Source organism: Vulpes lagopus, chromosome 18 (assembly GCF_018345385.1).
Source record: "Vulpes lagopus strain Blue_001 chromosome 18, ASM1834538v1, whole genome shotgun sequence".
Classification (NCBI taxonomy): domain Eukaryota; kingdom Metazoa; phylum Chordata; class Mammalia; order Carnivora; family Canidae; genus Vulpes; species Vulpes lagopus.
This window is the reverse complement of record NC_054841.1, coordinates 45,464,446-45,489,827: the sequence shown is the minus strand read 5'-3', so window position 1 is coordinate 45,489,827 and position 25,382 is coordinate 45,464,446. Positions and strand designations below refer to the sequence as shown.

The following is a 25,382-nucleotide window of genomic DNA, read 5'->3' as shown; positions in this document are numbered from 1 at the left end:
GTGCAGGTGTCCTGCTGTTTCACTACATCTGTATCTTTGGGGTAAATCCCCAACAGTGCAATCGCTGGGTCATAGGGCAGGTCTATTTTTAACTCTTTGAGGAACCTCCACGCAGTTTTCCAGAGTGGCTGCACCAGTTCACATTCCCACCAACAGTACAAGAGGGTTCCCCTTTATCCACATCCTCTCCAACACTTGTGGTTTCCTGTCCTGTTAATTTTCCCCATTCTCACTGGTGTGAGGTGGTATCTCATTGTGGTTTTGATTTGTATTTCCCTGAGGACAAGGGATGTGGAGCATTTTCTCATGTGCTTGTTGGCCACGTCTATGTCTTCCTCTGTGAGATTTCTCTTCATGTCTTTTACCCATTTCATGATTGGATTGTTTGCTTCTTTGCTGTTGAGTTTAATAGGTTCCTTATAGATCTTAGATACTAGCCCTTGATCTGATAGGTCATTTGCAAATGTCTTCTCCCATTCTGTAGGTTGTCTTTTAGTTTTGTGGACTGTTTCTTTTGCTGTGCAGAAGCTTTTTATCTTGATGAAGTCCCAATAATTCATTTTTGCTTTTGTTTCCCTTGCCTTCATAGATGTATCTTGCAAGAAATTGCTGTGGCCAAGTTCAAAAAGGGTGTTGCTTGTGTTCTCCTCTAGGATTTTGATGAATTATTGTCTCACATTTAGATCTTTCATCCATTTTGAGTGTATCTTTGTGTCTGGTGAAAGAGAGTGGTCTAGTTTCATTCTTCTACACGTGGCTGTCCAATTTTCCCAGCACCATTTATTGAAGAGACTGTCCTTTTTCCAGTGGATAGTCTTTCCTGCTTTGTCGAATATTAGTTGACCATAGAGTTGAGGGCCCATTTCTGGGTTCTCTATTCTGTTCCATTGATCTATGTGTCTGTTTTTGTGCCAGTACCACATTGTCTTGATGATCACAGCTTTGTAGTTCAACTTAAAATCCGGCATTGTGATGCCCCCAGGTCTGGTTTTCTTGTTCAATATTCCCCTGGCTATTCAGGGTCTTTTCTGATTCCACACAAATATTATGATTATTTGTTCCAACTCTCTGAAGAAAGTCTATGGTATTTTGATAGGGATTGCATTAAATGTGTAAATTGCCCTGGGTAGCATTGACATTTTCACAATATTATTTCTTCCAACCCATGAGCATGGAATATCTTTCCATCTCTTTGTGTCTTCCTCAATTTCTTTCAGAAGTGTTCTGTAGTTTTTAGGGTACAGATCCTTTACCTCTTTGGTTAGGTTTATTCCTAGGTATCTTATGCTTTTGGGTGCAACTGTAAATGAGATTGACTCCTTAATTTCTCTTTCTTTAGCCTCACTGTTAGTGTAGACAAATGCCACTGATTTCTGAGCATTGATTTTGTATCCTGCCACACTGCCGAATTGCTGTATGAGTTCTAGCAATCTTGGGGCGGAGTCTTTTGGATTTTCTATGTAGAGTATCATGTCATCTGTGAAGAAGTAGAGTTTGACCTCTTCTTTGCCAATTTGAATGCCTTTATTTCTTTTTGTTGCCTGATTGCTGAGGCTAGGACTTCTAGTACTATGTTGAATAGCAGTAGTGAGAGTGGACATCCCTGCCGTGATCCTGATCTTAGGGGAAAGGCTCCCAGTATTTTCCCATTGAGAATGATATTTGCTGTGGGCTTTACATAGATGGCTTTTAAGATGCTGAGGAATGTTCCCTCTATCCTTAATAACCCTGTCATTAGGACCTCCAGTTTGGATTGCATCTCATTTAATTGGTTTTTAATTTCAGCCTGATTTACATCTAAATTCTGCAGTCATGAAGTCTCTTGAATCCTTTATGCTTTTATCCAGAGCCACAAGTAGCTTTATAATGGTGCTTCTGAATTGGCATTCTGACATTGAAATGTAATCCAAATTCTGTAACTGTATGGGAGAGAGTACTGTTTCTGATTCTTTCTTTTGTGGGGAGTTCTTCTTTCTAGTCATTTTGCCTAGCGCAGAGTGGCTAAAAACGAGTTGTACTTGATAGAAGCACAAACTCTTCTCTCTGTAGAGTTCCAGCTGTTCTCTCTTTAAATATCAGGTCGAATTCCCAGATTTTCAGGATGATTTGAAAGTTATCTAGGTAAGTTGGTGGGGACCGGTGACTTGGGGACCCTACTCCTCCACCATCTTGCCTGCCCCTTGTTTTTCCATTTCTTTGTATCTTCCTCAATTTCTTTCATAAGTGTTCTACAGTTTTCAGAGGACAGATCCTTTACCTCTTTGGATTTATTCCTAGGTATCTTATGGTTCTCGGTGCAATTGCATAAATGGGATCAATTCCTTATTTTCTCTTTCTTCTGTCTTATTGTTAATGTATAGAAATGCAACAGGTTTCTGTGCATTGATTTTATATTCTGCCACTTTGCTGAATTCCTGTATGAGGTACTTATACCATACACAAAAATAAACTCAAAATGGATGAAAGACCTAAATGTGGGATAGGAATCCATTAAAATCCTAGAGGCGAACATAGGTAGCAACGTCTGTGACCTCAGCTGCAGCAACTTCTTGCAAACAGGTCTCTAAAGGCAAGGGAAACAAAATAAAAAATGAACTACTGGGACTTCATCACGATAAAAAGCTTTTACACAGCAAAGGAAACAATCAACAAAACCAAAAGACAATCTACAGAATGGGAAATGATACTTGAGAATGTCTTATCAGATAAAGGGCTGGTATCCAAGATCTATAAATAACTTATCAAACTCAACACCCAAAAAATAAACAATCCAGTCAAGAAATGGGCAGAAGACAGGAACAGACATTTCTTCACAGGAGACATACAAATGGCCAATAGACACATGAAAAAAAAAAAAAAAAAACTCAACATCACTAGGTATCAGGGAAATACATATCAAAACCACAATGAGATACCACCTCATACCAGTCAGAATGGCTAAAATGAATAAGTCAGGAAATGATAGATGTTGGCAGGGCTGTAGAAAGGGGAACCCTCTTGCACTGCTGGTGGGAATGCAAACTGGTCCAGCCACTCTATAAAACAATATAGAGGTTCCTTAAAAAGTTAAAAATAGACCTGCCCTATGACTCATTAATAGCACTACTAGGTATTTACCCCAAAGGATACAAACATAGAGATTCAAAGAGGTACCTGCACCCCAATGTTTATAGCAGCCATGTCCATGATAGTTAAAATATGCAAAGAGCCCAAGTGTCCATCAACAGATGAATGGATAAAGAAGATATGATATATATATATATATAGAGAGAGAGAGAGAGAGAGAGATCGCAATGATGTAGATGGAACTGGAAGATATTATGCTAAGCAAAATAAGTCAGTCAGAGAAGCTCAAATACCATATGATTTCAGTCATCTGTGGAATTTAAGAAACAAAACAGAACAATAAAGGGGCACCTGGGTGGCTCAGTGGTTAAGTTTCTGCCTTTTGGCTCAGGTCGTGATCCCAGGGTCCTGGGATCGAGTCCCACATGAAGCTCCCCAAGGGGAGCCTACTTCTTCCTCTGCCTGTGTCTCTGCCTCTCTCTGTGTCTCTCATGAATAAGTAAATAAAATCTTAAAAACAAAAATAGAAACAGAACCATAGGGGAAGGGAGGGAAAAATAAAATAAGATGAAATCAGAGAGGGAGATAAACCATAAGAGATTCTTAACTCTAGGAAACAAACTGAGAGTTGCTAAAGAGGAGGTGGGTGGGGGGCTGGGTAATTGGATGATGGACATTAAGGAGGGCATGTGATATGATGAGCAGCACTGGGTGTTATAAGCTACTGATGAACCACCTTGAGCAGCACTGGGTGTTATAAGCTACTGATGAACCACCTTTGATGAACTCTACCTTTGAAACTAATAATATATTATATGTTAACTGAATTTAAACTAAAATTTAAAAAAATAAGAGTGAACTTAGAAGAGAAACAAATATGGCATAATTGCTTCCATGTTAGAATTGTTTATTAGTCACTTTCGCGGCTTCTAAAATTTCATGATTAGTAGGATACTTAGTTCATGAAGAATGAACAGTGAGCCATCTATCATTAAATTACAAAGACAGACCCTTAAGTGTATCTGTGACCTTGTGCCCTGACATCCTGCTTCACTTCTGTGTTATTCCTGCCAAGAAAGTGTGATCATTGTCTTATCATGAGGAACCATTAGATGGATCCAGCTTGAGGATTACCCTCTAGAAGTTGGACTCCATGAAATTGTCAGAATACAAGATAGGAAACAACTATGGAATAGCTCCATACTGGGGGAGACTGAAAGGATGTAACAAATGAGTGAGTACACAGATGGGATCCTGGTCCAGAAAAGAAAAAAGAGTCTTGAGGATCCCTGGGTGGCTCAGCGGTTTAGTACCTGCCTTTGGCTGAGGGCGCAATCCTGGAGTCCCAGGATCGAGTCCTGCGTCGGGCTCCCGGCATGGAGCCTGCTTCTCCCTCCTCCTGTGTCTCTGCCTTTCTCTTTCTCTCTCTCTGTCTATCATGAATAAATAAATAAATAAATCTTAAAAAAAAAGAAAAGAAAAGAAAAACAGTCTTAGGACAGTTGGCAAAATAGGCAGGTAGTGAAATGTGATTGGTAGTGAAATGTGATACCAGTCTGTGGACTGGTATCAGTGTTGATTTCCACACTAGGAGAGTCATAGGGTGCATCCATGTCAGGGAACATCCTTATTTTTGGAAATAGACACTTGAGTTTTTAGGAGTAATGGGGCATCATTATCTGCAGTTTCTCACATAGTTCAGAAAAGACTAATAATTTTAGACAGGCAGATAGACAAAAACAGAAAAAATATAATGAAATGTTAAGAGTGGGAATCTGGGTGAGGGAAATACTAAAAGTCTTTCTGCTATACTTGCAACTTTTTTGTAAGCTTGAATTTAATTCAAAATAATTTTAAAAATTCACCTACAACCTCTAGTGAAAAAAGACCACAGTCTTTTTAGGAATCCATCACCTTCTGTGCAGCAAGTTCTTTTTCATCATGAACATAGAACTTCTTCATTGCTCCTCTGTCTTCAGTAGATAAACACATCTGCCAGTCACACTTACCTATTATGGCACTTCAGATGGTGAAAAACTACAAACACTTCCTGGCCTTCCACTGCGTACAACATGATGCTAATCTCATTAATCTCATCACAGGCCCTTTTCCCAACCTCCTCATCCATGCTGCAGAGCTTCTGAATGCTGTCTTTCATTTCTATTTTAAATGTAAGACTTAAAACAAGATATTTACTCCAATAAAAAGCCAGAGAAAGGTTTATGGGGAAGATGACCTTGCAACCCCTACATACTAAATCTTTATCTCAGAATCTCTGAAACACCCAACCCTGGGACGTATACCCATAATATAGCCCATGGTTTTAGTCACCTGCATCCCTCACCTCGACCATTCAAAGGTTTACACAGCTGCTAGTCCTTAAGAGTGTAGCCACATGATTCCCTTTTCTCCTTTTAAGCACTTGTTATTCTGTTTTTGTCTCAATACCAACTTCAGCTTCACTTAGCTAGTATCTCAGAATCAATTTCTGGACTATTATGATATCTCACTCTGAATCAATACTGGCATTGAAAAAACTGGTTAATGGGCCTTTTAAAGGGATGTTTTTATATAATTATAAGAGTCAATTCCACTCACATGTTTCTACCATGCATGTGGCACTATACACACTGTAACAAAGTCACTCCAGCAGGCTCTTTAAGATTCTATGATTGATTTCACCAGAGTGCAGAGAAAACACCATACTCAAAGAGGAAAAAATTAAGAATGTAAAAGTACATTTATGTGTGACTTCAGCTAAGACAAACTGGGCTAGAAATATACTACTTACCAGGGAAAGGCCCAGTTATTAGACCAGCTATATTAGACCATCAGTGAGCCAGCTCTAAGAAGGCCAGAAAAGGGCAGGCTGTTTTTATCTCCTACCCCCAGGAAATTTCTGGACTGATAAAGCAGCTGGGGCGACCCAGGGATGCAGCCTTTAAAATGACTCTGAAGTTTTAGAGACCTTGTGGTCAGTGAGAGTGATTAAAAAACAAAACTAAACAAAAAGCAGGTACATTCAAACACTCAAATAGGATACAAACAATGATATTCATTACTTGTTTCTTTGTAAAACTACAACATTCAACTCTTTTAGTTTGAAGCTCATTACTAGAGAAAAAACGAATCTGTGGCTTTACCATACATGTAATTCAGTGCTCCTCATTTCTGGTGAACAGCCAAGGTTCAGAGAAGCTAAACAACCTGCTCAAAGTCACACAATTCTTTGTAGAGCAGAACCCACGTTTCTCTGCATCCAAAGTTATATGCCTCTGTACTTACTATGCATGAGAAGTTAGTTATGGACTTTTAAGATGAAAAATAAGGAGCACCAGGGTGGCTCAGGTGGATAGGCATCTGACTCTTGATTTCCACTCAGGTCATGATCTCACGGTAGTGAGATCAAGCCCCATGTCAGGCTCCGCGCTCAGTGAGGAGCCTACTTGGGCTTCTCTCTCTCTCCCTCTGCCCCTCCACACTTCCTCTCTAAAAAAATATTATTTTAAATGAAAGATGAAAACACACAGCAACAGTTTTGTACCAACTTAACAATTTTTAAAAACCTCCAAGTGTAGAACCATGAATTAGGCTACAAAATTTTACTTGAATTTCTTATATAATTTCAACAGCCTCACCTTAACAGTTAAAACATTTTAAGTGTTAAACATAAAGTAAGTACTAATCATTACACAGTTATTATACCATAAGGACTATAAACCACCAGGTGTTCCTAGCACAGAAAGTAAAAATGATAACTCACAATGAACTTAGTTCAAAAAGAATGCCATTTAAACCAGTAACATTTAATTTTTTATTTATTTATTTATTTATTTTAACCAGTAACATTTTAAAATTAGAACTTGGGCTAAGAGATACAAGTAACTAAAGGCCTAGGAACACTAAGCTACTCTTCTAACAGAGCAAAAGCACTTTAGGTGTGCTGATGTGCAGAGCAGTGTCTTCTCCTTTAATTATAAGGTCTGTGCAGACATAATACCATTTTTGAAATATCATACTCTTCACTTTCCCTGGTTGGCAAATCGTCAAGATTTGGTGACAATGTGTGGCTACAGTGTTGTATACATGACATTCAAAACTGCTGGGTCCTGACTGGTTGACTTTGGGATTTCTGCCATTCACTCAACAATTTGTCAAGCTCCTCCTCCACCTCAGGTACTCTATTACCAGCTAAAGATAGAGCTAAATATGGTTCCTGTCCTCCTGGAATTCTCCCTCTAAGCAGGGAGCAAGTCACTCAAGCCATTTATCTACAGTGCTATTAAAATAGAGATAACATAAATTAGGGAATGGGATGATCAATACTTGCCATAGGGAAAGCACTGCAGGAAGTGTTTTTTTGTTTGTTTTGTTTTTTGTTTTTTTGTTTTTTTTTTTTTAAGTTGGAGGTGAGGAGGTCCCTGGAGTGGGTGAGTGGCAGTATGTCAGAAAGAAAATAGGATATAGAAAAGGATCAAGGGGTAAAATATGGTGAGGGCAATTAAGGAGGCCTGTTGTGGATGTTCTATAAATATTTGACAAGAATTAAATCGAGGCTAAGATGAATATAATTCCTTTTTATAACCACCTATTACTGCCTTTACCTTATATGTAATTATCATTGTCATTTTAGAATTGCCACACACAAAGCTCTCCTCTTCACTGAAATGATTTTGTAACTTTTAACATTCATTAAACGCTGTGTTTATCAAGAGATCCAAATATCTATTTCCTTTCTTGTCAACTAATGAGATTTCCAACTCCAATTAATTTAGCAGCTGAATAATAGTTCCAACAATTTATCTTTTATGTGGTTATTTATAGTAAATTGCTTTATAATTTTCTCTCTGTGCTCTTAGATCTAGATGTTTTCAGCGGCTCTCATCTTTCATGTCTTAATCAAAGTATCATGAACCCTCTGGAAGCTGGACTTCTCCTTCTGTAAATGTCACCTCTTTGCTGGAAATCCGGCCAGCCCTCGTTCCCCCCCCAAAAAATGTCTCCTGCATTTCAACAGCGCATATGCTTGTCTTTCTGTCTCTCTCTCTCACACACACACTCTCCCGCCTGCGCTCCCAGACCTGTCATCACTGATGCAGTGGAGCTGTCAGGGTGGGATGACAATCTTAAGAGAGACAAGGGAGGAGGCATGTAGAAGGGGAGTAGAGAAATCCACAGGCGCGATGAGAGTGACAGGCCAGAGAACTCCCACTCTCACTTCTGGGCAAACTCCGTGACGCGGCCGCATCTTCCGGTGGGAGACCTCCAATAAGGACGACGGGGCACCGTATTTGGTAAACTTTGTCCTCTAGGCCACACCGGGAGCTTGGGGAGCGTCCCGGGCGGACCCGGGCTCTGAGAAACACGGCGGAGGTGGGCGGAGGTGGTGGGTGGCGAGGCCCCGGAGTTAGGGCGCCGGCTGACCCTCGGCCGGGCCCGCCCCCCGCCCCGGCCCCCGGAGACGTACCTGTCCCGCAGCCCGCGCTGGAGGCGGCCCAGCCTCTCGTAGTAGTCGGAGCTCGCCAGAGGCGCTGAAGGCTGGGAGGCCGGCCGCATGCTGCCCTCGCCGCGCCCCCTGCCCCGGCACCGCCGAGGAGCAGCCGCGTTCTGGGCGGGGTGGGGGGCCGGGTGGTCCGGGGCGACGGCCCCACCATGCACCGCGGTAAACAGGGCGCCGGCCGCCGCGGAGGGGCGGGGCGGGCAGGGGGCGGGGCCGGCGCCGCGGAGGGGCGGGGCCGGGGCCGGGGCCGCGGAGGGGCGGGGCGGGCCGGGGGCGGGGCCGGGGGCGGGGCGTGCTGTGAGGCTGCGCGGGCGGCTTCGGAGGCCCGGGGAAGGTTCTCCGTGTGGGTGACGCGGCAGCAGGCAGTGTGGGCGCGGTTCCCCGGCTTCTCTCTCCCGAGTCTGGCGTCTCCCTTTCCCCTCACCCTTCGGAATTCTCGCGGCAGAGACCCTGGCCCTCCCCGAGACGAGGAGCCTCCCTGAGGACCCGGCCCGAAGCCCCCGACCTTGGTAGCGGCTGAGGGGTTGTGGGGAGCGCCGCCGGGTAGGAGCGGTTCACTAGGTTGCTTTTGCCTGCGGCATCCAGGATTCACCCTCTCCCTCCTACCACCTCTCCCTCCCTTCTTCAGGATTTCTGAGCCGGGCACTGCACTAAACTTTTTTTCCTACCACACTTAAAAAGCAGAAGAAAACACCATAAAAGAAGACAACCCAAAACACTGCGCTCAGCCCTGACAATAGAACAGCTGCTTGCGAAACAATAACGTGTGAGTGTGCAAAGTTTTACTTGCACAAAATGTAGATCGAGAAGTCTCCCCAAAAATATGGACACATTTGGTCGTCGCTTGGAAATGGTACAAAAGGAATTAAATCTCTATTTTTCAGGAGATAACTGCATCCAGCCTACTTGAACCACGTTGATTATATTATGTTCCCCACCTTCCCCACCTCCTATGTTAAGACTGGAGACAAGGAAACTGACAAGGACCCTTATTCCAAAGGGAGTTGCCCCGCCTCCCAGTGAATATAAGGTTTCAGGAAGATTTTGCTACCACCCCCTTTGTGACACCTCCTGACACATAAGAGGTGGACTCCTGGATTTCATGTCACTTCAATTTTGGACCTCGGTTTATACCTCAGGAAAGCAGTGCCAAGTTCATGAATCTAGCAAAATGGTTTTTCATGTCAGGTTGTAGGTGCTCTTTGTTATCATTGTATTTCTTACAGAAGAGACTGACAAATTCATTGTGGAATGGAAATTATTGCATGACCAATCAAATGCCTCTGAGTGTGACCGTATATGTGCAGTTGTAACATCTCATCATTTGCACTGGCATTTAAGGGCTCAATAATGTATTTACACTCTATATTGAAATTTGGAAATGTCATGCTTACTGGAAAGTAAAGGAAAATAGGAATTTTGGTGAACAAATCACACTTTTTTGTAGGTTTTCATATATGGAAGGCAGATTAGAGATACAAAGTATCAGAGTTTCTTCTATGTCTGGGAATTGTGTTTCTTCTGACCGATAGTTTATTGTGTCATTCAGAGTGAGGGAACTTGTGTGCATGTCCCCTCGAGAGTTCTCTAAGAAGACCTGCAGGTATCCCCATCCTCTGAAGACTCTCATAGGGAATGAGACAGCTCATGGACTCGGAGACTTGTCCTCCACAGCAGAGGACCCTGAGGAGGTGTCTGTTGAAATGAAGATATGTCCTCCTCCTGGGCTGATGTGGTGAACCAGCAATTCTGCTGAATTGGATGGAAATGGTCAAGTCCACAACATGCTGGGTGTCATGCTTCTGGGGCACCTACACATATACTCCCCGCCCCCCCCCCCCCCCCCCCCCCCCGCCACACACACACACAGATATTGCAGTTTTTCTTTAGGTTAATCTCTGGGAATTTCAAAGGGTACTTACCAATCCAGAATGTCAAGTTTGTCTTATTGAAATACATTTTCTAATAAATGGAGGGAAATCATCATGGTAATTTCTAAACTGGATGTAAACAGAAATTAACAACTTAATCTGAAATTGTTTTACAAATGTCTGAATTTGGTGATTCAGAAAAGATTTCACCCAGAACTCTGCAAAATGACACCATGTTTTCTCCTAAAGATATTTTCTGGACTCATTGATGTTATTTCTTCGATATTGTTATGGGAAATATTGCATCTTCTTTATTCATTTTTGCTCTAAAATGTTATCAGGAAGTTGTGTGGTTTTTTTAATTCTTAATAAAACATTCCCCCATTAAAAAAAAAAAAAAAAAAAAAGAACAGCTGCTTGCTGGAAAGTCCATGCTGAAAAAAAAAAAAAAAAAAGAAAGTCCATGCTGCCCCAAGGATGTGGTTGTGAAGAGGGAAGAGTGGCTAACTAGTTGCTTGTGAAGCAGACATTTGTTTGCACAGACGTGACTCGGTGGACAAACGCCCTGTCGAATCCTTCAGCGGAGCCTCTGGAGCCAGACTGCCTGGGCTCAAATCTCCTCTTCCTCCACCTAGCTGTGTGACTGCAGGCAAGTCACTCTCTCCATGCCCAGACTTCCTCTTGTAGAATGGGGAGGCTGTTACTGCAGGACCCACCTATGCCATTGTTATAATGACTAATTAATGTGTGTAACGCTTATAAAAGCGCCCCACACATAGTAAACATCACTTTTTATGACTGTCATCATCTTGGGGCATAAGCTTCCTGAAGAAAAACATATTCCAAACCCACAGAGTAGAGGAAGAAGAACTACATTATAGAGTTTCTTTAGTCTCTTATTCTTCACTTGGTTTCTTTTCTCAGCCATTAATTTCACTTATTCTTATGTGCAAGGTGTGACTAAAGGTAGCAAATTGATCATTAGTGAGATAGATGGACCACTTAAAGGGTGGCAATATACAATTATGATGTTACTCAGCTTGCTCTTCTTATTTGCCAGGTCCAGGGCTAAAGTACTTGGAGGCCTTCATGCTATCTGTTCAAGTATGAAACGATTATAACTCACAATGACAAGTTGTAGATAAACTGTTCTTTCCCCCTACCTTGACCAATGTGCCTTCCTAAGAACCTGGAAAGCCACAGGGGGATTTAGTTCTGTGACTTCTTCCCCTACTTACCCTCTACCACTTGAGGCTCAATCAAGCACTGTGAGGAGCTTCCTAACAGACAGGAATGTATGTGTCCCCCAACCCAGTCCACACTATCCTGATCCCCACCTTAGCGTCTCATAGCCACACACCAAGCCTAAGGGTGAGCCCACCAGTGATAGTCACTGCATTATTTTTGCCAGTGTGGTGGGTAATAGCCACACACCAAGCCTAATGGTGAGCCCACCAGTGATAGTCACCCTTTCAGGAATGATCCAGGAAAGAGGTCTCTAAAGGCCTTGGAGCTTGGCAAGCTCCAAGGCCTTGAGCAAAGCATGTTAGAGTGGTACATACCTGGAATGTGTTCTAAGAGAGGTGTGCGTAGGGACACCTGGGTGGCTCAGCAGTTGAGTGTCTACCTTTAGCCCATGGCGTGATCCTGGAGTCCCAGGATCAAGTCCCACATTGGGCTCCCTGCATGGATCCTGCTTCTCCCTCTGCCTATGTCTCTGCCTCTGTGTCTCTCATGAATAAGTAAATAAAAGCTTAAAAAAAAGAAGAAGAAGAAGAAGAAGGGTGTGTGTGTGTGTATATGTGAGTTCCAGGCAAGTATATACTGGGGCCTCTTCCCTTGTATGGAGTAGCATGGCCAGAAAAGGGCCAGAACAGACTCTATTAATATACAGAAGCCAAGGCAGGGGTCCTCTTGCCTGGTTCTCAGGGTAGTACTAATATTCTGTGTTTAGTTGTTATATCAAATTATTATACCAAATTGATTCTATGGTCATGTACAAAGGTTTATTTTGCTCATTTTAGTGCAAACTACATTTTACCCACCACACTGGCAAAAATAATGCATATTTTTAGCATATTTTATTTAGATTCAGCCTCACCCACATATGCTTTTTAAAGGAAAAAAAAGTTCAATTAATATAACTAATCATTTTCAGCAAATACACAGAGTAAACAGATGAAGCAGTCACTTAGCATCTCAAATTTTTATTAGGCCATTTTAGGGGAACCTAAACTTAAATATAATTAAACAGTAAATAGATAATTCAAAATAATTATAATCTGCATTTTATAACTGATTTATTAATGACATATGACAAATCTAGATATAGGACCTTCTTTATTAACAATAAAATATAGCAAACTAAGTGAATATTTCTAGAGTATGCTAAAATTATGTATTCTGAATGTTGACACTTCTAATAAATTCAGTGTTCTTTACTTAGAAATTTAATTTGCTGGAGTATGGTCTTTCAATATTATTTTTAAATCCCTTTATATTAGTAGAGCTGATTTCTATAAGCAGCTCTGTTTTCACTTACCTGGACTGCAGGCCTACAAGTCTGCCTGGATCCGCAAGGCTTCCTATAAACTACCGAATGTCATAGGTGAAAGAGAGAATCTGTCACCTCTTTATTTTTTAGAAGAAGAAAAGGATTCAGGGTAGGTAAGGGACTTGGCCAGGGCCACAGCTGTGTGGTATCAGTGAATTTAGTTCTAAATATGGGTTCCCAGGAGCCCCACTAAACATACAGCAAGGAAAGCCAGTGTTTTATCCCTGTAATCATGGATCCTAGGGTGACCCATATGAAACTCTGCTTTTGTGGGACACCTGGGTGGCTCAGTGGTTGAGCATCTGCCTTTGGCTCAGGGTGTGATCCCGGGGTCTTGGGATGGAGTCCTGCATTGGGCTCCCCGCAGGGATGCTGTTTCTTCCTCTGCCTATGTCTCTGCCTCTTTTTGTGTCTCTCATGAATAAATAAGTAAAATCTTAAAAGAAAAACTGCTGATTTTGTAAGCTCAAAAACAGATTTATGAGTGGAAAATTGGTTTTGGAAATATGTTGAATTGGAATTTTACTTTTAAACTTTACACTTTTAAATGCCATTTTACAAATGGATCCTGTGTATTTGAGTCAATAACTGCTTGGATATTATGTTTGTTGGCCAGGGCTGCCATAATAAAGTACCCCACGCTGGGTGGCTTAAACCACAAAAATTTATTGTGTCACAGATCAGGAAGCTGTAAGTCTGAGATCAAGGTGTTGGCAGGATTGGCTCCTTCTGAGGGCTGTGAAGAACTTATTTCATGCCTCTCTCCTAGCTTCTGGTGGTTTGTTGGCAATCTTTGCCATTCCTTGACTCATAGATGCATCACCCTGATCTCTACTTCCTTTTCACGTTGTGTCCTCCCCATGTGCATGCGTGTCTCCAAATGTCTCCTTTTATAAGGATACTAGTCAGTTGGATTAGAGCCCTCCTTCCTCCAGTATGACCTCATTTTAACTCATTATATCTGCAATGACCCCAGTTCTAAATGAGGTCACATTCTGAGGTTTTGGGAGTTAGGACTTCAACATATGAATTTGTGAGGGGGTACAACTAAACCTACAACAAACCAAACATGGAAAATTATTTCATTTTGCCATCACTCTACCAAAATATTAGACATTGCATCCTATGCTATTAGAAAATACAGTTTGTAAGAAGAGAGGACTCAAAAGTAGAACGTAGGAGTGAAAAAAAAGATAGAAGAGGCTGTCACATGTATGTGTTTATGTAACCCCTCCCGTCACAGCATTTACTGGTGTAAGCATTTGTTGCATCATTTAAACCCCAGGACTGTCCTTTTGAAGGCACCGCAAGTTTAAGCAACTGGCCTAAGATTATGTTGTCAGTATGTTCTTGGCCAGCTAGCAGTAGTGCTAGAATTCAAACACAGACCTTTTCTAATTCTAAAGTCCATCCTTTCTTAACCGCCATTCTACATGGCCTTGAAACTCACTATTTGCTATTATTTATCAATACCTACTGATACTTTTTATTTTTCTGTAGGAGATGTATAAAATTATAATCTATGCAGGAGGGTTTTTATGTAGACATGTTTCATTGTTTGGGGGAATAGTGTTCACTGATAAATGCATTTTTCTACATGCTGTGATGTAGCACTATGTGTTCACCATTCGGTTCATTTTCCTCTTTGGCACTACATGTCTGATGCTTTCTAGCAGTTAGATGGGTCTATATGGCCCAGTCTGGCCAATGAATGTGAGTGGAAGTGATGCAGCCACTCCTAAGGATGACCCCCAAATATTCTATACTCTCTTCCCCATTTTCTGTTTGTTGGCCCACTACATTCAGAGATTCTAGTGGAGAACACTGCGGCTCTGGAAGAACACAGAATGACTGCAAAGAGCAGAGGATGTGACTTGGACAAGAAATAAGCCTTTATTGTGTTAAGCCATTGCTATTTTGGGGTTGTTTGTTTTAGCAGCTGGCATTACTTAGCCTGATTCATACACAGCATTCTGTTGAACAATTATACAAGTGCATCCAAATGCCCTTCCACAACATTCTCAAAGAGGATTTACAGGCATCCAGATGGTCAAGAAGACTACAAACCTGGAATTCTGAGATTGTCAATATCTGAGGAAGAAGCATCTAGAGTAGCTCTGTTAAATGAGACTTTCACCAATAATGGAAAGGTTCTATTCTGTGCTGTCCAATATGGTAGCCAATAGCTACATGTGACTATTGATATGCAGCTAGTGCAAGTGAGGAATTGGATTTTAGATTTCATTTCATTTTAATTAAAATTTAACTTTTACAGTACATGTGTATCTACTGGCTACTATGTCGGACAATGAAGATCTAGAGAGAAAGTGACAAGATGCATAAGCACAAGGGGAGGTCATAAGTTATCAGGAGGTAGAAAGGTGGGAACTAGAATGTGAGGTGCCATCCTTGGTGGGAGGTGATGGTGGTCAAGAGAGGCAGTGTGATCATTAATTTTATGTGTCAAGTTTGCTAGGCCATGGTGTCTAGTTGTTTGGTCAAATACCAGTCTAGGTGTTGCTGTGAAGGTATTTTTAAGATGTGATTAACATTTAAATCAATAAATTTTGAGCAAAGCAAATTGTCCTCCACAATTGGATGGGCCTCTGTCAATCAATTGAAGTCCTTAAGAAAAAAGACTGGAGGTCCTGGAAAAAAGAATCCTGCCTCCAAGTTGCTTTTGGATTCAAGACTGCAGCATCAGTTCCTACTGAAATGTCCAAACTGCAGGCCTGCCTATAGATGCTGGATTTGCTAGCCCCTATGATTAAATATGTCAATTCCTTAAAATACATCAATCACTCTCTCTCCAGATTATCTATCTATCTATCTATCTATCTATCTATCTATCTATCATCTATCTTTTTTTTATAGGTTCTGTTTCTCCAGAGAACCTGGACTAATACAGGAGAGCATGCTTACTGAGAGCATTTTGTTCAAAGGCATTTATAACAGCTAATTTGAAACAATAAGAATTGAGGGCAAATTCCAATAAATAAAGTGAAAACATGGATTTCCTCATTTTATTTCATATCATGTAAGTCAACATCTACTATGTGGGTTTCTAAAAACCACACAAGCTCTGTGAAAGCTAAATTAAACAGCCAGGAATAGAATAACGGGGCATTTAAATGACTCCAGCTAGAGACGACTCCTCCTTCTTCATCGTCGTCACCGTCGTCGGCGTCATCGTCATCATCGCCGTCGTCCTCCTCCTCCTCCTCCACCTCCTTTTTAGGTAGGTTCCATGCTGGGCATGCAGCCCAAATATGGGGCTTGAACTCAGGACCCTGAAATCAAGACCTGAGTTGATATCAGAAGTTGGTTGCTTAACCAACTGAGACACCCAGGTGCCCCCTAGCTATAGACTTCTTAAATGAGATGGGTGCATTTTGTTCTCACAGCTCTTGCGTACATATGATTTCCATGAAGTCCTTGAATTTGTGCTTCCGTGGGACCTTCAGGATTATCCCTTTGTTGACAAAGAGGAATCCTTAGAGGCAATAGATCTGCAGCACTAAATCCTCGTATGTACTCTTTTCTTTCATTAGGACTGGATGGTGACTTGGTTCTGTCTGGCAGGGACTGCTCTGCAACTGTGGGACGTGAGCAGCAGCCCTGAATCTGTGTGGGTGCTGGTGTCATGCATGAACAATATTTGAATGCTAAGATTCTTCTCAAAAGTCATTTGGTGGATTTCATAATTGTTTGCCACTTGGATGCACTTCTCATCAGGGTTCAACAAGTACTCCTAACTAGAAGGATTGGAAACAAAGGGATGCTCTGGGCCTGCTCTTACAACTCACAGACAGGTTGAAACCAAAGGGTTTTACATAATAAATAGTATTTAATTTGATGGCTGTGTGTTTATGTCTATAGGGTGACAGGGCACTGGATGAAGAATGTTCCACTTCTCATTGTTTACAATTATCTATAGCATGTGTCTTTGTAGACATGTTGACTTCATTCATTCCTGGGGCACTTGAATGGTGGCTGCCACACAGAGCACACTCCCTGTTCCAGCAAACACTTGCCGTGGTGTCCTAGAGAAGTGGTTGAATACAGAAGTAAAAAATTTTGGCTCAGGTCCCCCTCTGCATGGTATACTACCACCTCCTCTTACAACCTATGCAAACTTGGGCAGATTACTTAAACTTCCTATGCCCCAAATTCTTCCGGCATGTTGAGAGGATTAAATGTGGGATGCCTGGGTGGCTCAGTGGTTGAGAATCTGCCTTTGGCCCGGGAATCCAGGGACCAAATCCCACATCAGGTTCCCTGCAAGAAGCCTACTTCTCCCTCAGCCTATATCTCTGCCTCTCTCTGTGTGTGGCTCTCGTGAATAAATAAATAAAATCTTTAAAAAAGAGAGAGAGATGTTAAAAAGAAATAAAAATAAAAAATAAAAGAGAGAGAGAGAGGAACAAATGTGGTGACCTGTGTGATGCACTTAGAATCATGTCTGGTAGAATTAGCCCTCAATAAACAGAAGTTAGCATCACTTCAGAAGGCAAGAATATCCCTTTGGTAGACGGAGAGAGCCATCAGAGGTAAGTGCCCACATTTTGCTTCTTCTATTTGTCTGTCTTTCAAAGGCATTTCCCAGCTTTCTCTCCATCCTCCTTCATCAAACCTCACATGCCCCCTCGGAGAAGTCAACTCACCTGAATTTATCACCAAGGACTTAGTAGGTGGCATTCAGTTGGGAACCTCAATCCATGATTCAGTTTCACTACTTTTGTGTCAGCCCTGGCAGTTGGAGGGATCTTTGCCCACCAACTTTCAAGAGGAGAAATGAAGGGCATTCGAAGGGGCATGTAGCACCATATTGTCAAAAATAACATACTTTAACATCTGAAGACCTGAGTTCAAATTCTGACCCTGCCTCATACTAGCTGTGTGAGCCCATTTCTTAATATCTTGAATGCCTCATTTGCCTCATTTCAAAAATGAGGGTAGTGATATATTGTTTTAACAGAGTTATCGTAAGGTGTGAATAAGGTATCATTTGAGAAGCTCTTAGCACAGGCCTGGTCTCTAGAAAACATTCAATAAGCAAATGGTTCCAATGTCTCTCTGAGGACAAGGTTATTTTTACATGTAACCAAAGAATATGGCAACTGGTTCATTTTGTTAATGGTTGTGTATGTGCACACACCCATGCACCAACAAATATCATCAAATGTTAGGGTACATCAAGGGTACACAATCCAACTTGAGGCCACACAGCTCATAAGAAGAGGATATTACAACCATCACGATATAGCACAGGACTCAAACTCTTAACTACTATATTCTGCTCCTCACAATGGCAAATGTTTTCTGGATCAGGGAAATTGAGGCCTGGGTCAATTGATGCATGACAGGGTGGGTCACTGCAGCTTGAGCAAAAGCTGGAATGGGCCGATGGGGGAGTGACCAAGGTGTTGCTTCTCCCCAGTGGTAGACTTCCTTAAGCTAGACTCTAACTGGACTCTTGGCAGCCTTTTAAATAATGCATTGGAAGTATTTTTAAACCAATTTTTCATTACCACAACTCAATTGTAAGTCTGCTGCAGAGAGGAAGACTGGCATATATTTCTTTGGTGTTCTTCAACCCAACTCGGGGACTAGAACTCAGCCCAAAATATTACCCCAAAATACCAACTGATGGGCAGATTAGCAACAAGAAGCCATTTTTAAAAATTGAAGTGTAGTTCCCATATTATAAAATTCATCCTTTTAAAGTGTACAATTGGTGGTTTTTAGTTTATTCACAAAATTATGCAACCATTACCACTCTATAATTCCAGAACATATTATCACCCCCAAAGGAAATCCTTCATGCATTAGCAGTTACTCTTCATTCCCCTGGACCTCCAGTCCCTTACAACTGCCAATCTACTGTCTGTCTCTACAGATCTGCCTACTCTGAAAATTTCATATAAACAGAATTATACAGGGCGTCTGAATGGCTCAGTGGTTGAGAATCTGCTTTTGGCCTCAGTCATGATTCCAGGGTCCTGGGATTGAGTTCCCTGTCAGGCTCCCTACGGGGAGCCTGCTTCTCTTCCCTCTCCCTATGTCTCGGCCTCTCTCTGTGCATCTTTCATGAATAAATAAAATCTTTTAAAAAATAAATAGAATTATGCAATATGTATCCTCGTGTCTGAGGAAGCTGTTATTTCTTAAATGCAACAGGATGGTCAATATGGAAGTTAGCTTCCACAATGACCCTTGCATTAGTTTGCTGGGGCTGCTGTAACAAAGTTCCACAAATAGATGGCTTCAACAACAGGAATTTATCATCTCACAGTCTGGAGGTGGAAAGCCCAAGACCAAGGTTCCGTCAGGGTTGGTTTCTTCTGAGGCCTCTCTCCTTGGCTTGCAGATGGCCACCTTCTCCCCATGTCTTCATGTGGTCTTCTCTCTGTACCTGCATATGTCTTAATCTCTTTTATAAGAACACCAGCTATATTGGATTAGTCCCACCCCACAGACCTCTTTTTGATTTAATTACCTTTTTAAAGGGATGCCTGGGTAGCTCAGGGATAGAGTGTCTGCCTTTGGCCCAGGGCATGGTCCTGAAGTCCTGGGATTGAGTCCCATATCAGGCTCCCTGCATGGAGCCTGCTTCTCCCTCTGCCTATGTCTCTGCCTCTGTGTGTGTGTATCTCATGAATAAATAAATTTTTTTAAAAATTACCTCTTTAAAGAGTTTATCTCCAAATAAAGTTACATTCTGAGATACTGGAGCTTATGACTTCAACATATGAATGGCGGGGGGTCACAACTCAACTCATAGCAGCCCCTCAGTGTTCCTTTCCACCAAGAATTCATGCCCTAAAAAAAAAAAAAAAAAAAAAAAAGAATTCATGCCCTTGTATAGTACACTCCTACATTGAATTGAGGCTAACTTCTATGATGGTGATGATATTCAAGGATGGCTCTCTTTTTCAGGTAAACGGTATTGTGAGGACACCTGAGTGATCCTTGGAAAGGAGCCACTGGGCGAGTAACTGAAGCTTCCTGTTAACAGGCAGTACTTAGTGGCCATGCAAATGGGTGAGAGTGGGTTCTCTAGCCCAGTCTAACCTCCTGATGACTGCAGCTCTAGACAACATCTGCTAGAGAGAACTGGCCAGCCAAGCTGCTCTTGAATCCTGGTCCACAGAAACCATGAGATAATAAATGATCCTTGTTATTTTAAGCCATTACGTTTTGGGATTATTTGTAATGCAGCATCAAGTAACTTGATACAGCTGAGGTGGACAGCAATGGTTGAAGAAGCCAATGACTATTACACACCCACTGTCTTCTAGCCAAGGATCATCTTTGGGAATCTTCTTCAAGCCTCACAAGAGCTCTGCAAAGTGTATGTTATCATCACTATTTCATCGAGGGTCTGGGGTTAAGGAGATTGCTGAAGTCTTAAATCTATGTGATTTCTACTGTATCACTGGATCCCTACTGTAGAATGCCCTCATTCACACTGGTATTGTGTACACAGTTAATTACTTGCTATTGCTTAGCAGCAATGAAAGTGAGCTAAAAGGTGTCTCGTACTTACCTTAGAATTCTACTTTGGAAAGTCACTCTTTTGCACTCAACAATTTCTTTTTTTTTCTTCTCCTATATTTCTTTCTTTTTCCGTGTGTGTGCATTTTAGTGTTTTCAAAGAAAAATGACTTATTATTCACCATGCATCTGTGACTTGGCTGGGCTCAGCTGGGTGATCTGGGTTGCATATTAGGCTGCATTCAACCAGGAGCTCAGCTGAGGCTCAACTGTCCAAGACGGCTTCACTCTTATATCTGGGCTTTGGTATAGCTATGGGCGGAACCTCTCTTTCCACATGGTCCTGCATCATTCAATGATTTAACTACATTCTGCTGCAGTTGGCTTCCAAAAGAGTTCTCATATTTCATTATTTTTTAAAGCAATATGTCATGCAAAATTCAACTGAAAAGATATACAGTGAAAATATCCCTGCCACCAGACCTTTCTGTTTCTTTTCCCAGAGGCAACCAATTGCCATGTTTTAAATTAGACATCCTGGGAATCCCTGGGTGGCTCAGCGGTTTAGTGCCTGCCTTTGGCCCAGGACATGATCCTGGAGTCTTGGGATCAAGTCCCACATCAGGCTCCCTGCATGGAACCTGCTTCTCCCTCTGTCTGTCTCTCTGCCTCTCTCTCTCTCTCATGAATAAATAAATAAAATCTAAAAAAAAAAAAAACACTTTTCTAAAAAAATTAAAAATGAAAAATAAATTAGACATCCTGAGTTATTCTACACACATGTCTATATGTATATCTATATATTTTTTTATCTATATAGCTATTATATCTTTTAAAATATAAATGGTGTTATTCTTTACACTCTTCAGCATCTTGCATTTTTGCTTAATGTATCTTGGAGATCTTTCCATATTAGGATATGGAGAGCTGTAGATCCATCCTATTCTTTTTAAATAGTTATACAATGTTTCATTTTACAGATATTACATCAAATAATTTAATCAGTCCTCATCCAGTGGACTTGTTTTATTTCATATACTATGATAATGACATTGGTGACACAATGCAGTTACTATTTACTTTTTTTTAAATTGGCTTTATAGTATCATAGAGATAGGCATCTTTCTGGTACACCACAGTGCCATTCCACTGTAGCACTATGAGTGAGTGGGTCATTCATCAGATGTGTATATGTGCCATGCTTTTGAAACTTACATCATTTAGTCATATTTACAGATGTGCTCTACCACTTTAAGGCCCCTTTCTCCAATTTCCATAGACATTTTTTAATACCCCATACCACTTCTACTCCATTTTCTTAGAAAACTTAACCTTTCTTGGCCTTAGTGATCTATACCTGAGCCCCACCTTCAATCGCTGTTTCTGTTGCTGCTTGAAACTATCTAAGAGTCAGATCTATTACTTTGTAATAATAGCCTTAAGAGACAAGCATGGCAGAGTCAGTCCAGCATTGTTAGTTAGTACCCAAGTACATGCTGTTCAATGTTGTATCATCACTGTTTCAAGTGTATACTGCCCTATTGAGTAAGTCTAAAGGACATAATCTGGAGCCAGAAGACTGAAGTTCTAACTCTAGCTCTGCTACTAACTAGCTTGATCATTTGTTAAATGAAGCAGATCTCAAGGCAAGGGATTAATTAATTAATTAATTAATACACAATTGGTTTGTTTAGGGGGTGATCCCAGGAAGCAGTTGAGAAAGAGAGGGTGTGAGACAGGGAAGGAAAGGAAACGACATGAAGTGCCTTAATGAGCGGTTACTGCTATGGGCAACTATGACCCAATGCAACTGGGACACCTCAGCGACTACATAGAACAGAATCATCTGATTGAGGGATGAGGAAGTAGGATTTTTATTGCCTACCTACTCCTATTACACACTGATGGAAGGCTGCTCCTAGTGTTTCCCATCTTCTACACATTTTCCAAGTCAGCCCAGGACCAAAACACACCTGCAGGCAAAGTGATACAGGGTGCCTTTGGCTGTACAGAGACTATGAAGGTCACTTCCAGGACACCAAGGGGAAGAATGGGCCTGGACAGAATCTGCTTTGTTTAGAAACAGCATATACATTAGCTAAGAACCTAGCTTTTGGTTCCTTAATGGAGTATCTTATGGTAGCGCAGCAAGTAAGGACTTTTTGAGTGCTTACTCTGGGCCTAAGTGGTGATGGCACTTGGGGGTGCAAAAGAAATTTCCATACAGGGCTATGCTCCTGGGTGCCTCAGTTGGTTAAGTGACCAACTCTTGGTTTACATTCAGGTCATGATCTCACAGTCTTGAGATCGAGCCCTAAGCCCGAGTGGGGTTCCATGCAGTCTGCTCCAGATTCTCTCTCTCCCTCTTCCCCACCCCCCCTGCTTGCACACTCCCTTAGATAGATAGATAAATAAATAAATAAATAAATAAATAAATAAATAATCTTAAATAAAAACAAAGAAGAAAGAAATTTTCATACAGGGCTTAGAATATTAGGCATGTACTGAGTGTTTGCTCTGGGTGGGCCTTTAACATACCATCAAGATCCTGGCAAGATAAGCATTATTATCCTGAGGCTTGGAGATGATGACTTTCTTGTTCAATCCCACAGCAGGGACACCTGGGTGGCTCAATGGTTGAACTGCCTTTGGCTCAGGGCATGCCTTTGGCTCAGCTGCCTTTGGCTCAGGGCATGACCCTGGAATCCCCAGATGGAATCCCACATCAGGCTCCCTGTGTGAAGCCTGCTTCTCCCTCTGCCTCTGTGTGTGTGTGTGTGTGTGTGTGTCTCATGAATAAATAAATAAAATCTTCAAAAAAAAAATCCCATAGCACATAGAGAAATAGAGGTCAACCCATGGTCATCTATGTAATAAATGTCCTCTAAACTGGCTAAAGGGAGCAGGGACACCACACTATGGCTGACCTCTGGTTTCTATTGGCTTGCTAAGAACTAATGAGTGAGATTATTAAGGTTCAAGGATAAAAGATCAATATATTTTAAAAGTCCATGCTGTATATAACCAGCAGCAAGCAACGAGAAAATTGAAATTTTTTAAAAATACATTTATAATAGCATAAAAAATGCTATACTTAGAGATAAATCTGACAAAAGATATGGATATTTTATACAGTGAAAACTGTGAATATCACTGAGAGAAATTAAAGAAGACCTAAGTAATTGGGATGCCTGGGTGGCTCAGCAGTTGAGTGTCTGCCTTTGGATCCCGGGACCAGGATGAAGTCCCACATCTGGCTCCCTGCGAGGAGCCTGCTTCTCCCTCTGCCTATGTCTTTGCCTCTCTCTCTAAATAAATAAAATCTTAAAAAAAAAAAAAAAAGAAAAGAAAAGAAAGAAAGAAAGAAGAAGAAGACAAGTAAATGGAGAAAACCTTAGGTCAGGAGACTCAACACTATTACACTATTAAGATGTCAGTTCTCCCCAAACTGATCTATAGATTCAATGGAATTCCAATCAAAATCCCAGCAGGCCTTTTTTTTTTTTTTTTTTTTGGTAGAAATTGACAAGCCATTTCTAGAATTCATATGGACATGCAAAGAACCTAAAAGATGCAAAACAACTTTACAAAAGAAGAAAGTTAAAAAAAAATTAAAAAAAACAAAAACAAAAGAAGAAAGTTGGAGAAGACTGATTTTAAGACTTACTATAGGGCTGCAGTAATCTTGCTTAAAAAGAAACTGTTCAGCTGCCCCCACATGATTTGGGTAGAGGGACTTGTTGGATGTATTCAGAAGCTGGAAGGTGGAGTGGATTGAGCATGAGCCAGTCTCATCCTGAGCCTGAGTCCTGGGCCAGTTGGTTGCTTGTGACAATGGCAACTCCAATGCATTTAAGAAAATGACTTTCTAATTTGCTGATTATATATTTGCTGATATTCTGGGGTTTTGTTGTAAGATTGGGAACAACACTCTTTCCAGCTCTCTACATCATCAAGCAGAAACTGTAAATCAATGGAATCAATTTTATATAGAAAGTGGTCTAGAAGTGACAATGTGAAATGAAAAGAGGGCCTCAGGCCAACCAGATGTTGAAATATTGTCAGAAAGCCCTAGAACACAAAGTCAAGGTTCTCTATCACTTCCCATTTTCAATCCAACCTGAGATTCCTTCTCCAACACTCCCTAAATTATTTACCTTTTTAAGCTTCCTTGAATATTTCAAAGCTGATTCTCTCTATAGCAATAAATTTCTAATGAACATGTTGGAAAATTGTGACATCATTATTTTTGAGAAATAAAAGGATAGATATGGAAAGAACTATCTGCTATCACAGTAGAAGAGAAATACAGAGTTCCCATGACTTCCCAAATCTCAGAAAATGCACCTGGCATTCCAAGAGTAGGAGAATAATCAGACCTCATGTTACTTCTATGAAGATATTCAATTACATTTCTAGATTATTTTGGCCACATCATTGACAAATTGATGACCTCTTGTTCTGTAGAAAGCTCATAGGTGAGGTCAATATTCTGTATTACAGAAGCCATCAGATAAAATCTCCCTCATCATAAAACCACAGAAATAAAGTTTACTTAAGCAACTTTATAGAGAAAGCAGAATAAAGCCTCTTTCACCTTAATTGACCAACTATTTAACCAATTCTATAACCTCCTTAGGTCCCACAGTTTTTATAATTCAATAATTAGTCCATATTACTTATTTCATTTTTTATTAAATGTTTCAAATTTTCCTTGCCTCAGAATTAGTAAATTATGCATTATCGATATAATGACAGCAAAATATTCCATCTCACTAATGAGTCTCAGGAATTTAAGAAGAACAAATTTTGAAAAGACCTGAAAGATAAATGTAAGAGTAGATATTCACTGCAGAAATGATAAAACTCAGACCCAGAGAACCAGAATATAGTA

At 41.1% G+C, this 25,382-nt stretch overlaps 1 protein-coding gene across 2 annotated transcripts in view; it reads right to left on the bottom strand.

Annotated features, from left to right (window-relative positions):
• KIZ (kizuna centrosomal protein) overlaps positions 1 to 8,779 on the bottom strand; it is a 135,616-nt gene extending 126,837 nt beyond the window's left edge. For both annotated transcript variants that reach the window (XM_041732552.1, XM_041732551.1), the window contains exon 1: positions 8,534 to 8,779. In XM_041732552.1, coding sequence (XP_041588486.1) covers positions 8,534 to 8,622 — 89 coding nt within the window. In that variant the 5' untranslated portion in view covers positions 8,623 to 8,779. The remainder of the gene's footprint in view (positions 1 to 8,533) is intronic.
• Between the last annotated feature and the right edge of the window lie 16,603 nt (positions 8,780 to 25,382).